This window comes from Nipponia nippon, unplaced genomic scaffold (genome assembly GCF_047370975.1).
Source record: "Nipponia nippon isolate SJK-2023a ecotype South Korea unplaced genomic scaffold, ASM4737097v1 scaffold_5, whole genome shotgun sequence".
NCBI lineage: Eukaryota > Metazoa > Chordata > Aves > Pelecaniformes > Threskiornithidae > Nipponia > Nipponia nippon.
This window is the reverse complement of record NW_028262369.1, coordinates 73,475,273-73,489,114: the sequence shown is the minus strand read 5'-3', so window position 1 is coordinate 73,489,114 and position 13,842 is coordinate 73,475,273. Positions and strand designations below refer to the sequence as shown.

Sequence of the window (13,842 nt, the reverse complement as noted above, 5' to 3'; positions counted from 1 at the left end):
ATCTAAGTATGTTGAAGTTGCACTTTTTCCTGATCTTGAGGTTGATGAAACCAATTACTCTTCTTGAATGGTTTGTAATGGCTTCAGATTCATATCCTATACAAGTTTAGCTATTGTATTTGTAATTTAACTTCCCTTCCTCACAACAAAAATAAAAAACCTCAAGACTATAGTAATTATACACATATGTATGAGCAATATTTTCAAGGCACTTATTGCTAAGAAGTACAGGTTTCCTATATAGCCTGCTACTGTATTGTAATTCTTAACAACATTTAATAAAATTAACCTCTGGATATTTTGTCAGACAAGGAACACACAATCTTTAAATTATATCGATCCACCTATAAAAATAAGTACCTTGCAAATGGAAGGCTAGGCAAACTGAAGTTCAAATTCTACCAAGAAAGCTTGCTTAGTAGTGCAAATACAGATGGAGTTACAGACTAGTGATGTGTGTGCTTTTACATAAAATATCATTTAAATATAATTTAACTGGTTTCTGGTACGTAAGACCAGCAATACCAGGTCAGAGCAGAAGTCCATCTGTCCCAGTATCTTATGTCAAACCATAGCCATAAGCAGATGCTAAAAGAAGAGAAGGAATAAAGCAAGCATTTATTCTATTTTCCACTAATACTTTTCCACTCCCCACCTGTTTTCATTTGGGACACCCTGAACTGCCTGCAGTTTCTACACATTTAACAGCCCTCAAATGAGGCCTTCCGTCTCCAGCTGAATCCACAAAATCTTTTATCATTAACAATATCCTTTGGCAGGAAGTTTTGCAGTTCTTTTACTTGCTGCATGATTATTCCTTTTGTTTTGAGCCTGGTTCTTCTTAGCCTTATTAGATGCACCGTATTTCTTTTGTTGGAAGATAGAAAGCCATTGCCGTCTGCTCTCTCCAGGCCCCATCTCAACTGCCCCCCTTTCAGACCAAAGAGTACCGGCCTAGTCCGTCACTCTCATCCAGGAGCCATTCCTTACCTTTAATCACTGTCACCCCCTGAACCTTCTCCAGTCCCACATCAGCTTTGCTGAGAACACGAGAACTGCACATAGTATTCAAGATGTGGTTAAATAACTGTTGGTTTATAGAGCATACAAACATCTGTTTTGGTCTCTATTTATGTCCTAATGATCCTTAACATAATAATCCTAACAACTGTTTAAGTGACAGATGACATTTTCCACATAATAAACCTATGAACATATATGTTAGGAACGGTCTAGCTACAGCTCCTGATCTTGATCCCAAGCTGATGGTATTCAAATAAGAGATCATTACACTATGCTTAATTATATCAACTCTTGGATTCACTGTCCCATTGCCTAGTCAAATTGGTAAAACGGCCACGTCTCTGAAGCTGTGCTGTAGAACATAAACGACAACCTCCAAATGATTTTCCGCTCCTATTTTAACAGTCCCCAAACAAACAAATTTAGGATTTCTGCTTTTCTGTGTTTATCCCATGCCATTTTTTCTCTTCCATACTCCTTCCAGACCACATTGTTAATATACCAAAGGCACTACAAACTTTTCAGGCAGCCTTCGCTCCATGAATCAGACAAAGAAAACAAACATTAGGAACATAAACCAGAGAGAAACATATTTAAGAGCAGCTTTCTTTTTACTCTAAGTTCATTTTATTAGTCTGCTCCTGCATGCAAACTAATATTCCTAAACTGTTAAACTTGCAAATGTAAAAAGCAGTAGCTGCTTTAAGCAAGACAAACAAGCATATATGTATAAATTAAATTGTAAGTTCAGTACTGAATTTCTGTGTGTACATTCCACAAATGGTTTCCATAAAACAAGTGAGACCTAGGGACAAAATTTCAAAAACACCACCTGCTTGTTTCCATCATATTTTAAATAATTAACTCCTCAACAAATGTAAGTGTGTGTGTGGGAAAGCTCTTTTATTTCATTTTTGTTTGTACTACAGTAAAAAAAAAGAAAACTACGAACATTTATCAGGTAACTCTTTTCTTCTGCTAAGCATTGTTTTCTAAAGGAACCATAGTTATTACTACTCCTCCACCACAAAACACCTATGGAACAGAAAAAGATCTAGAGGATATTCTTAGTTTAATCACAGCCTAGTTTAATGAGTGTGTTGCAGTCAAGTGACCAAGAAACATTACATTTCACATGAAATATTCAGAAGGATTCTTTTTCCTTTAATAAAAATAATACTAAGTTAAAAATAGACATCTATATTCAACCTTCTCCTGATTATTGTACAATATCAATATATTTAGGTTTACCCTGGAATGTGCTAACTGCAGAATTTACTGAATGAAGCCACAAATCTCTTCAAAGTTTGATGTCAACATGAGTTACCACCATCTATAGCCGTGTAACTGTTAGTGTATTATTCACTGGTGCTATGATAATTTTGATCCCTGACTAATTACCTCACCCCCAGTTACACTACGCAGATGTGACAGAGCAGGCCTTTGGGAAGTCCAAAACCATCCAAGTATGAAATCCTTCAGTACCTTTCTTGACAGAGCTGTTTGACGAGTCTCCAAAAGGCCCTGCGACAAACAGCATACCAGGGAGAGGACTTGGACAGGAGCAATCTCATTTTGAACCATCTTCAGAACAGTCAACAGATCAGCCAGGCAAAGATGTGTTGTTTTCACACAGAAAGCCAGCAAGTTACCTTGAAATTTTCCCTCTTTACTTTTAGCAATTTATTTACAAGGGTTTTCACTTAGGTTACAATAACATAGGCTTTTTTTTAAAAGCCATTTTCCTACAAAATTATTTTTAAGTGAGAATACTTATTCTATTTCTACGATACCATACTAAAACAATACAGAAAAATATAAATACAAAGATGATTTTTAAACATCTGTCAAACAGGATTTTAATAGAACTATGAGCATTTAATTACTCAGTATCTGCAAAACAGCATTATATTTAGTCTTAAGTATTTATTGCTGTTACCCTTAACTTGATCATTTGTGTGTGAAATTTTGTTTTTCCAAGACTGTCTGCACTGTGTAAAGATCTGTTTCCAGGATACGTATAATTGTGCAGTACATAACATCTGTTGCTTTGCATTTTCTGAGCTTCGCAAAGCATACTTTCCTATATTCACTTGAGTGTATGGACTGACAGAAGAGATATATTGTCACAGTTCAAATAAACCAACAACTACGGCAACAACTCCGTACTGAAAAGCATCTAAGTAACTACCATCTTACATAGCCCAAACAGACAAAAGCCAGGAAATTCAGAGTTCGGCATTGAATTCTGTTCACGAACTGGCCATTTGTTTAAAATTGCAACACACAGGCAAGAAACGGCCACATGCTAGATTAGAGAACTGCAAGGTAAGCCAAGTTGCTGTACTTTTTTTTTAATCAGAGATTGAATATATTCCTACATCTACAATGAAACAAGAAGCCAGAGGAGGGAGGAAGTTACACCAGATCTGAAACATAGGAAGTAGAATTTTCTTTCATCAAATCCCTTACAGAAAGGCTACCATACATCAAGGCTTACATGAAAATTCACACCTACAATTTTTATTTTTTTAAAAACACCTTCTATCATCTTTTTTTTTTAAAACAAACATATTTATCTGTGTCTGTTACCACTGACACACCATGAGAGAAAACAGCAGCTTCCGTACTACTAGTAAGGAAAAACTAATCGTTCCTTATAACATAAAGCCAATGGTGGGCCTGGAAAATAATTTTTGCTTCTTATACAAGTTATCCTAGGATCATTTGAACAATTTGTGATCCACTCTTGTTTCTGAGCTCCGATTTTAAAAAAAAACAAGTGCTGTGGCTTACAACCATTCTACATGCTCTGGCTTACGGTCATATTACAAAACCTCCGAATTAAGTGTGGCTTGAAGCATTTTCTTGATTTTGCAACTTAAGGGCTCACGTATTTATCGCATCAATCTCAAAGTTGCTAAGAGCTATGTTGTCATTGATAGATATACATAAAGAGCTCGACATGAGTTCTGTGCTTTTTTTTTTGTTTTCTTTAATCTCTAACATTCATAAAATAACATTCAATATTTGGTATTTACAATAGATACTATGCTGAAATATTTTACAATATTCAGCTAGGATGACAAATGTAAATCACACACAAAAAAATTCTTTTAGTCAAATATCCACCCATCAAAGAATAAACTGAGGATATTCTTTAATCTTAAAAAGAAACAAACTAGGAAAATTTGGAGAAGGAATAAAATCAGAAGCACCCTCTCAACCTCTACATAAGCATTTTTAAACACTCCCATTTATGAACATGATAAACATACAAATACAGCTCAAGACTTCAAACAAACGCACTCATCTCTGACCATCAAACTCCTTCCCAAAAGATAAACTCAGCTAATACTATTCCACTCCATAAACAAGTCACTCCTGATAACTGTACCTAAATAATGGGAATTGGGATGTTGTGTGAAACCCAGCTTATTGATTCTTCTCCAAAGAAGAGCTCGTAATATTGGCAATTCTAGTATCACAAAACGTCCAGGTTTGTGGGACATTTCTTGTTGCTCTGCTGAACTTACGGTTGGGGGGGGGTATTTCCTAAGAGTCTTCAACTCTTCATCGTAACTACATAAAATCCAATTACCCAGATAATGTCTACATCTGAAAGACAGATTATAATATGTCTTGGTTATTCATTCAAAATGAGGAGTTTCCAACATGCTAGAACCCGTTTTTGGTTGCATTTACAGGGTCATGACTTCCCTGCCAGTTGCAGCGCCACATGCACTGAATTTCAGTTGTGCTTGCATTTTCACTTATTCAGCTACACTTGAAGGCGTGATCCTAAACCGGTATCACTGTCCAAAAGATATTATCTGCACTTCAACTAAAGGGGGAAGGTTCCTAAACTGCAAGAAGGGAGTTCCAAAACCTCTTCCCCAGTGAAATAGTTTGAGAAATACCATCCATATATTTAGTCTGCAGACGCAAGTGTTTTTGAGACCACCTAAACAGTTGGAAGGAGGAAGCTCTAGTCACCTATTTCAAGTTTGCAGTTTTAAAAAAAAAAAAAAAATCATTAAATGGTATTTTAAAAGGTTAATCTATTAACTTTACAGTTGCACTCAACTCTGTAGTATGTCAGAGAATGGTGAAACACAATTAACTCAAAAAATTGACAGTTAATGTCTATGAGACAGGAATCAATTTAGAAAAGGATCTTAGTGTAATGCAATTCTATAGCAGTCCCAGTAGTAAATGACAAAAAGGTCAAATTTTGAAAGGAAACAGCAGATACCATCACAAAACTAGCAGATGTTCCTAAAGGATCATCTGTACAAAAACATAAGCATATGTGAGAGAAATCCAACACTATCACGAAATCAGTTGGTGTCTAACATAATAGCTGTTCCTTATGGCAATATGGTAATACATGTATCAGATACTCAACACATTATGTTTTTTTGTGTGCACATACTGTTACAACGTAAGTCATAAAAACCAGGACCACCGATTTCCTTCAAAGGAAAACATTAGTTCCACGACCCACTAATGTTAAGGTCCACAAAGACTGTTCAATTCTTCAGGTTTATGTTCTCAGATTTTCAGCCATTTAGGCTTTTTCATAAATTGCCTAAGAAGGATAAACATATTTTTAGAATACTACGTGTATTTAAGTAAAAACTTCTTTCTAAAGGCAGTGCATAATATAGTTGGATATACCTAAATAAAACAGCAAACAAAAAGGGACACTTGTTTGGTTTTTTGCATAATTGCAAAAACACATATTATTTACCTGCTGTTCTTGTAATAGACATAGTTAAGAAATAAGAGTCTACAGTGAAAGGAAAATTGTTTATCTAAGTTTTGTTTATTATGACTGCAACAAGAGCAGATGACAGTCTTCCCAGCTTTATTTTTATTTCTATTCTGTAACTGTAAAATAAAGATAGAAATGTCTTAATCTGAGCATGTCTTTTGTCAAGATACAAAATAAGAAAATGCAAAAGAACATCATATTCTGAATTCTAACCCATTTATTACCATGAAGAGTTACAACCATGGAGGCAAGTTTATATGGATTTACCATAGCAGAAGACCCCAGTAGGCACCATGATCCCCACAACTACCCCACACAAGGTGCTGCAGGACCACATCCTACACACAGGCCAAGGAGAGAAACAGCCACAGACAAAGAAAGTAGGCAGCAGTCTCAGACTCTGAGCGGCCAAGCTATTCATCAGATTTTGTATTTGTTTCCTGCAGACATTACTAAAAAAAAAAATTAGGAAAGGATTTCAGGAATTATGTGGCTTCTTGGACGTTTACAGAGCACTGCTTCTAATTGTGATGGACTGCCTGAAAGAAACCACGCATTTTCCAGTAAACTACACTCGAAAGTCAAGATAACTTGGTAACATTTGATGAAACAGAAAAGACATAAAGGTGCATACTAGAGAGAGATAAATTCAGGGATGATATGGTAAAATGACGACCAAGGAAAGATTACAACAGCTCCTAGAATATTAAAGAGGGGTAAAAAAAAAAAAAATGTTTCTCAAAGGCTGAAGAACAGCACAATTCACAAACTGAGAGACAAGATAAATGCTTAGATAAGGGATTTGACTGAATGCTGTTTTTAATGATTTTAAAAGAACATTAATTTACACTGAGGGACTCAGCCCTACAGCACTGTCACGGACATGAAAGTAGCACTAACACAGGTATCAAAGATTGGTTAGTATAGCAACTTTTTTTAATATACACTTTTGGATTCTTTCCATCATGCTATATAAGCAAGACCATCAATTTCCTCTTGCACACCTTTGAACAGAAAGCACAGTCAAAAGAGTTGGCAATTATTCTATGAACAAGAAAATTATGGAAATTTGATAATATTTTTTTAAAATGAACTTGCATCCTACCTCTCTTTACCTCACCACCTTATTCTGTCCCCTCTGACTTTCCAGCGATTTCCCTACCCTGTACCAGGCATACCTCACACGCTATAGCACCACCCTGCATGTCTTCCTATCTGCCCAGCAACAGCTTCAGTTTCCCCTCCGTTCACTAATATCCCTCTCCACAGTACCCACAAATCCCTCCCACACCCATATGGCACTTCACCAAAACCCTTACACTTCCTTAATATATGAGCTCACCCCCACCATGGTATTCTTGATTGCTCCTTAATTCCAACCTATCTTTCTTCAATTGGCCTGCTCAGCAGCCAAAAAACAGCACCAGCTACGTCTGGCTTGTTACTGGTGTGCCAACTGCCTAATGATGCATAATACGTCAAGCACCCAGCCAGCCACCGTCCCTCACTTGCCAGGCAGGCAGAGGAGATGAATAAAGCAGGGCATCGCCTTACCTATAACAGTATATGGAAGGCATACTTATTACATAACGCAACAGGAGAAATGAAGACAAACAAAAACAACAACCACAAAAACAAACCCTATCACCTTTAGGCAAGTCTAAAACTTGCCATTTTATGGCCTACAAGAGCTTTAAGGTAACACAAACCGCAATATCACCAATAGAAATAGTTTTCCATTAAAACGAAAAGGCCATGAAGAAGACTTATTACTTTGTGTGAAAGCTAAATAAATCCTGTTATTTCAAACTCATGTAGCATCAGAATCCAACTCACTAACACATGCACAGCTTAACACGTATGTGAACCCAAACACACACAAAGACAATTTGCAAGACCTAGCATAGAAACTTATTTTCTGGAACAAAGATTTAAATATCTGATTTCTCTCTTTGGAGACAGAGAATTAAAGTACATACAAAAGCCACTATTAGACACCCAGGGTATGTTAATCCCTTTCAACATAAGCAGAGAGGTGCATAAACATCTGAAATACCACCAGAAAGCATGAAACAACATGAATTGTTCCACAAACATGTAGCCATGAACTGATCTGCTGATAAAGGAAAAAAGACACTTAGGGAATCAAGGCATTATGTCTAGAAGTCACCTGAAATAAAGAACAAATTTTAAGAGGCCTTTAACTAGTATACCCCATTTCCTTAAATATTTTTAATTTTTCATAAAAAGTTGTAAATTAATGAATTCTTTTGCAGTTTCATGCAGCATTTATCTAAGATGTTAATTTTATGGACTTCCTTGAAAAAAAGATTTAAGAATGTCTTACAAGTTCAGATATCATGGGATTGTTTAAAACTGCATGCTTTCTTTCTCCAATTTGCATCTTAAAGCCATATATTAATGTGATACATGTACATCGCACTCTCGGTTACACTTCGTATTATTTATTTTTATGTCTCTTCCTTAAAAATGGGTTTCCTATTTGGACAATAGATAAGCCACGTAGAGAAATTATGCTCTCTACATGTCAGAAGTAGAATCAAAAGTTTTTAATTTCGCCAACGTGGAACTTCAGCAATTCACCTTTTGTAACAGCCAGTTCCTATTTCCATTATTCCTGACTGACCGATAGACTGACAGATGTCTTACTTTAGAGATCCCAAACAGACTATTGGTATCTATTTCAGCCACATCTGCTCCTAAATAGCCTTGGCAGCAGGCCACTATGCACTCGGAATTAATTTTAAGTCCTTTATTACTAACTCTCTCACTGTTGCAATACATCGGTGATTTTTTTCCTTATTGCTGCACTTACATAGAATATTTATAAATCTACATTTTAGAAGAATATCAACAAGAACTATACTACACTATATATAAGAATCTCAAACAACTTATTGATCTTTTTTACTTCATTATTAAAATATATGTTCAATAATAGAGTAGCCTCTGGATTGCTCCAGAGATCTTACTTTCTTATTGGTCAATTAATTTAGAATATTATTTTCAATTACTTATATTAAAAAAGCAAGTTTTATCCAAATTATTATTATTATCCAGATACTCAGTCCAGCCTACATGCTGTCAGTCTGAGAGAACAACTTCATATACCCTTCAGTCAAGTACACTACACACGCAAGAAACTACACTTACAAAGTTTTTCATAAGGATCAAAAGCCTCCAGACTTCACATATCAGTAAAACACTGAGCAAGTGCCAGTCTTGTTCCATTTCCTATCTGACAGAAATCTGCTGAAAAATGGCAATTATTGTAAATTGGGAAATTCTGTGGCAATCTTTAAAAAGATGCTGAAGGCTTTAAAGAAATATCAGGACTGACGTTCTCATTCAACAGCAAAAAACAAGCCATACTGGAAGAACAGCATAAAGAAGACTGAATTGACACGATTCGTACTGAAACTGTTCTAAAATACAAATGATTCCCATGTCCACTGCTGCTAATCCCCTACACTTCATTAGTTTTTAAACTTTAGCCACACCAAAAAAAAATTCCACTCCAAGCATTTGTTCTTAAATGTAAATAATTGTATTTTTCCATCATTCAGTCATTCTTCTCATCTTCTGGGAACTTCTAAAAATCACATATAATATTCAAATCTGTACTTAAGATAGCTTTCTCTACTATGGTTTTGAAGCAGCATCCAAAATGAGAAGCAATACAGTTTGGGGCTGGATTATTAATACAGAGAAAGATGTCTCTTTTTTTCTCAATTTCAGTGATTATATTTATAGCATAGGAAAGCCACATAGAAAGAAGCTAGAGAAAAAAACTAGTAACTACTAACTGTGAGCTCTACTTCTCATTGCAACACCCACTGCATTGTTAAAAGCAAGCAATCAGCTATGGGTCAGAGGGTATCTGGCTCCAGTGAGGAGAAAAGGCTCAGCCGAGCTGCAGAGCTGGGCTGTAATTTTAGCATTTCAGAGGGAGCAGCCGAGCCATGCTTTACACTGCCTGTGTTCCCACTTGACACATTCGCTCCCTCAGGCTCCACATCCAGTTGCCTGCCCAGGCCTTACTTCTGCCCCAAGCTTTGTTATAAGAGAACACACAAAATTCATAATGGGTCATGCTTATTTGAGAGGGGAGAAGAGGCTGTTACTGGGGAGCTTACTATGAGGTCTGGAGAGTGAACAACAAAGGAAGCCATGAAAAATCCTCAGCGAGCTCTGGTAGCCAAAAACCTCTAGGAGACAGAAGCTGCAGAAATCAAAGGGAGAGGAAAGAAGGGAGTCTGCCTGATAATCACGCTGCCAAAAGCTCCATAGAAACAGCGCAATGGGGCAGAACTGTGCCTACGTGAGGATGAAACGATCAAGCCCAGGCTTTGAGTTCTGTTTAGGAGAAGCTGAAGGAGCCAAGGCTGAACAAGCTACCACATGTAAGAACATAGGATAGGAACCACGGAACTGTGGACAACAAACAACAACTTCAGCAAGACAAGAATACTTTTGAGGAACTACTGGGGTGGGTGGGGCCTGGGGAAAAGGGGCGAAAGCAACTACCTGGCAGTTCTCTGACTTGACAGGCTAGAGTGACTGCCATAGAAGAAAGGTGTTTTCTGAAAATATGAAGAATTACTACATACAAGTCAAAGCAAGGGACATCTCATTTAGCATCACTGGCAAAGTGCAAAGACCTGACCTGACCTTTTAGAGCCTAAAGTAAACTATGTTATGAAGCTTTGGGTTCAGAGAAAGTATGCTTAAGCCAAATCCCAGTGGAACAGACCAATCCAGACAGCCTTTGACCCTCTCCTGTACCTACTGACAGCTCGGCCCAAGCACTGCACTGCTGTACTTGTTACACCTAATGAGACAGTAACACAGATGGCTCCTCCCAGCTCCAGTACAGGTCCCACACAGGCAACATCCCAGGGTAATTGCTACTGGGATACAAAATAGCGTGAGAGGGAAAAAAAAAAAAATTCCGGTTCCAAACCCCATATTTAACCTCCGCAACTGCATCAGCAGGAACAGATGATGGAGTGGTGGCATCCATACCAACTGAGGAACTGGAAATCCTTTTATCTTCAGTATAAGTACTTGACATTTAAGAATTTGGAAATCCTATGGTAAAAGCTCATAGCCTACCACAGACTTCAGGAAAAACCTAGCATTTGAAAGACACCACTGCCTTTTCCACTGAAGCTAGTAAAGAAGCAGGATATTAAGAACTTCTCAGAAACCAAAATATTCAGCAGCTCAATACAACATAGTACAAAACTGAATTATCAGAGACAATGAAGTATTGGCATATGTTTAATAAATGTGCAGTAAAAGCCCAAATCCTGATATAATTGACAGCAACTTGTCAGTGCTGCTTTGCATAAGATCCCTGAAGTTTTGCCATCTGCAACATGCCTGACTATAAGCACTGCATACTTTATTACCTTGCAGGAACTAAGACACAAAACCTCACAATGTCTGTATGAGTAAGCTTGGGATAAAAAGATCTTACCAAAAGTAGCAATTTAGGGGGTGGCTTTTTCCTAGGAAAACAAAACAAACAAACAAAAAACCAAACCAAACAAAAAAAAAAAAAAAAAAAACCAAAAAAACCCAACAGAATATAGTCCCATGCCTGGAAGCATGAAGCAATACATATTGAAATTCATCCTTCCTGTCTGTACCTTAAAATCTTTCACTGGTGACAATTAAAAGACAATCATGGACCCTACTTCCTGATACATGACAATTCAAGATACATTAAAGTAGCCAGAACATAAAGTGGCAATCAGATTAGAGTACTACACACAGAACTAAATAATTAATAAATCTCATTTCAGATCACATACACAGAGACCTGGAGTTAATCCCAAAAGGGAGGGAAGGGAGGCTACAGCGCCGTGTAACAGCATTACTACGGCACCCAGACTGGCTCCACAAGAGGAAGGACTGTATGCACATCAGTGCGGCCATCACCAGAACTCAACAGTCCTGCTGAAAAGCAGGTATTTAAGTCCAAGCACAGCACTGCATTAACATGGTTACACTCTTCGGAGGATAAGAGTCAATAGCTGTGCATGGCACCATGTTAGTTTGATTTTAGTAGCTCTGATATCCCAATATGGTTACATGAAATGAAGCATAATGACTTCAGCTGTGAGCATCTGAGTATTTCTCTGCAGCAGCAGCACTGGAATCGCAGGCTTCCACAGCACTCTCGAGCCTCTGCAGCATACAGGCTACCTTGAAGAGGAACAGAGTATCACAACAGAAAAACTGGTACGTGGAAGAAACTTTGTTTCTCTGTATGCTGAGTTTATGGCTGTTGGATCTTACCCATATGAAGTTTTAAGTTCTGTCCAAAAGAATACTAAAACAAACCTGTTATTTTAGGCCTGGACAAGCTAACTGTGCCATACCAGAAGGCAACTGTGCTGTCTGGAAACTCTGCATTCCTGAACACACCTTTGCTTTCTCCTTCACCTAAGTACTGGGAGGTCACTGCAGTAAATGGGCACTTCTAAGAGTTTGTATGTGGTTTTGAAAGTAAGTTTATGTTTTCACAGTTTCTAGGAGAAAAATGACTATTTGGACAAGTTTAAGGAGCATTCCTTTTCTTCTAAAACTTTTGTATATAATTTGTTTCACTTGACCAAATCATTTGTAACACCACTTTCTCACAGCGTGTTGCTTTATTGGAAAAGCACGGAGCGAGGACAACCTGCCACAGAAGCCTCATCACAAAACTCGGGCACGTCTCACAAAACCATACCCACCTATACGCGCTCCAGTTTATGTACCTGTCAAAGAGAGTAAGCCAAGAAGAGCTGATGCAGCAGAAACAAAATCAAATCCTCTTACTGTTCTGCCTCGGGCTAGGAAACCATAAAAACACCTTCTCTTACATTTTGTCCTTGTCGTATCACCCACCAAGAAGTAAAGGCTCTTGCCAGGAAGAGTTGGTTCAGATACAAGACGCTCATCGAATTATGAGCTATTCCTTTTTTTTTTTTTACATCCCCAGCATAACCTTGAAGGGAAGAGACACGCCTGACGCCACTGACTTCAACTACTTTACTGTAATCCCGACTCTCCATCGCTCGGCCCGGAGAGGCCCCAGCCGCCGCTCGCCTCTCCCCCGCAGCGCCGCGGGAAGGCCACCTCGCCCCGGGCGCCCCCGCCCGCTCCCGGAGGCGGCCTGGGCCCGGGCCCTGCCCCCGCAGCCCGGCCCCGCGGCGGGAGGGCACCCCCCGCCCCGCCCCGGCCCGTCCCGTCCCGTCCCACCTGTGGGGCTCTCGGGCAGGATGGGGCTCCAGCGGAGCCGCCGGGCGCTCAGCACCACGTCGCAGCTCCTCTTGCCGATCTCGAAGATCCCCCTGAGGAGCGGCTCCTCTCGCGCCTCGGCCGGCGGGGCCGCCGCCAGCGGGGCCACCCGCCGCCGCCGCCGCTCTTCGGGCGCCGCCGCTGAGGAGCGAGCGCCAACGGCCGCCGCCTGCGCGCGCTGCTCCCGCGGCGGGGGGCGGCCGCCGCCGGCCGGGCGCTCAGGCCGGGCCCCTCTCTGCGGGCGGAGGAAGGGGGCCGCGGCGCCCAGCATGGCGGCGGCACCGCCGCCCCGCGCCGCCGGCCGCCCGCCCGCGGCGTCCCGGCTGCTGCCAAGGCAGCGCCCGCCCCGCCCCGCGGGCGGAGCCGCGGCCGCCCAGGGGCCGGCGGGAGAGCGCCCGTCCCGTCCCGGGCCGGCAGCCGCGTCCCCGCCCGCGGGCCCGCCGGTCTCCTCACAGACAGCGGTGAGAGGGGAGCGGGTCGGGCTGTCCGGTGCCGCGCTGAGCCCCTCCTGGGGGAGACGTCGCTCCCCTCCGCCGCTGCGGGGGAGCCCTTCGCTGCCGGCAGCGGGCAGGGCTCCGTCGGGGCACCTGAAACCGGGCCGGGGGCAGGCGGGGACCGCGGCGCTGCTGCCGCCCGCCGAGGCTTCCCCTGCCGCCCAGCGTGCGCTGGGGACCGGGACCCTGAAGTAGGTACGGTGCTTTGTAGGGTGACTGGCGCCCAGCGACAGC

At 40.6% G+C, this 13,842-nt stretch overlaps 1 protein-coding gene across 1 annotated transcript in view; it reads right to left on the bottom strand.

Moving 5' to 3' along the window:
• CERKL (CERK like autophagy regulator) overlaps positions 1-13,385 on the bottom strand; it is a 57,630-nt gene extending 44,245 nt beyond the window's left edge. Inside the window, exon 1 of the mRNA XM_087731594.1 lies at positions 13,076-13,385. Coding sequence (XP_087587720.1) covers positions 13,076-13,385 — 310 coding nt within the window. The remainder of the gene's footprint in view (positions 1-13,075) is intronic.
• Positions 13,386-13,842: the final 457 nt, after the last annotated feature.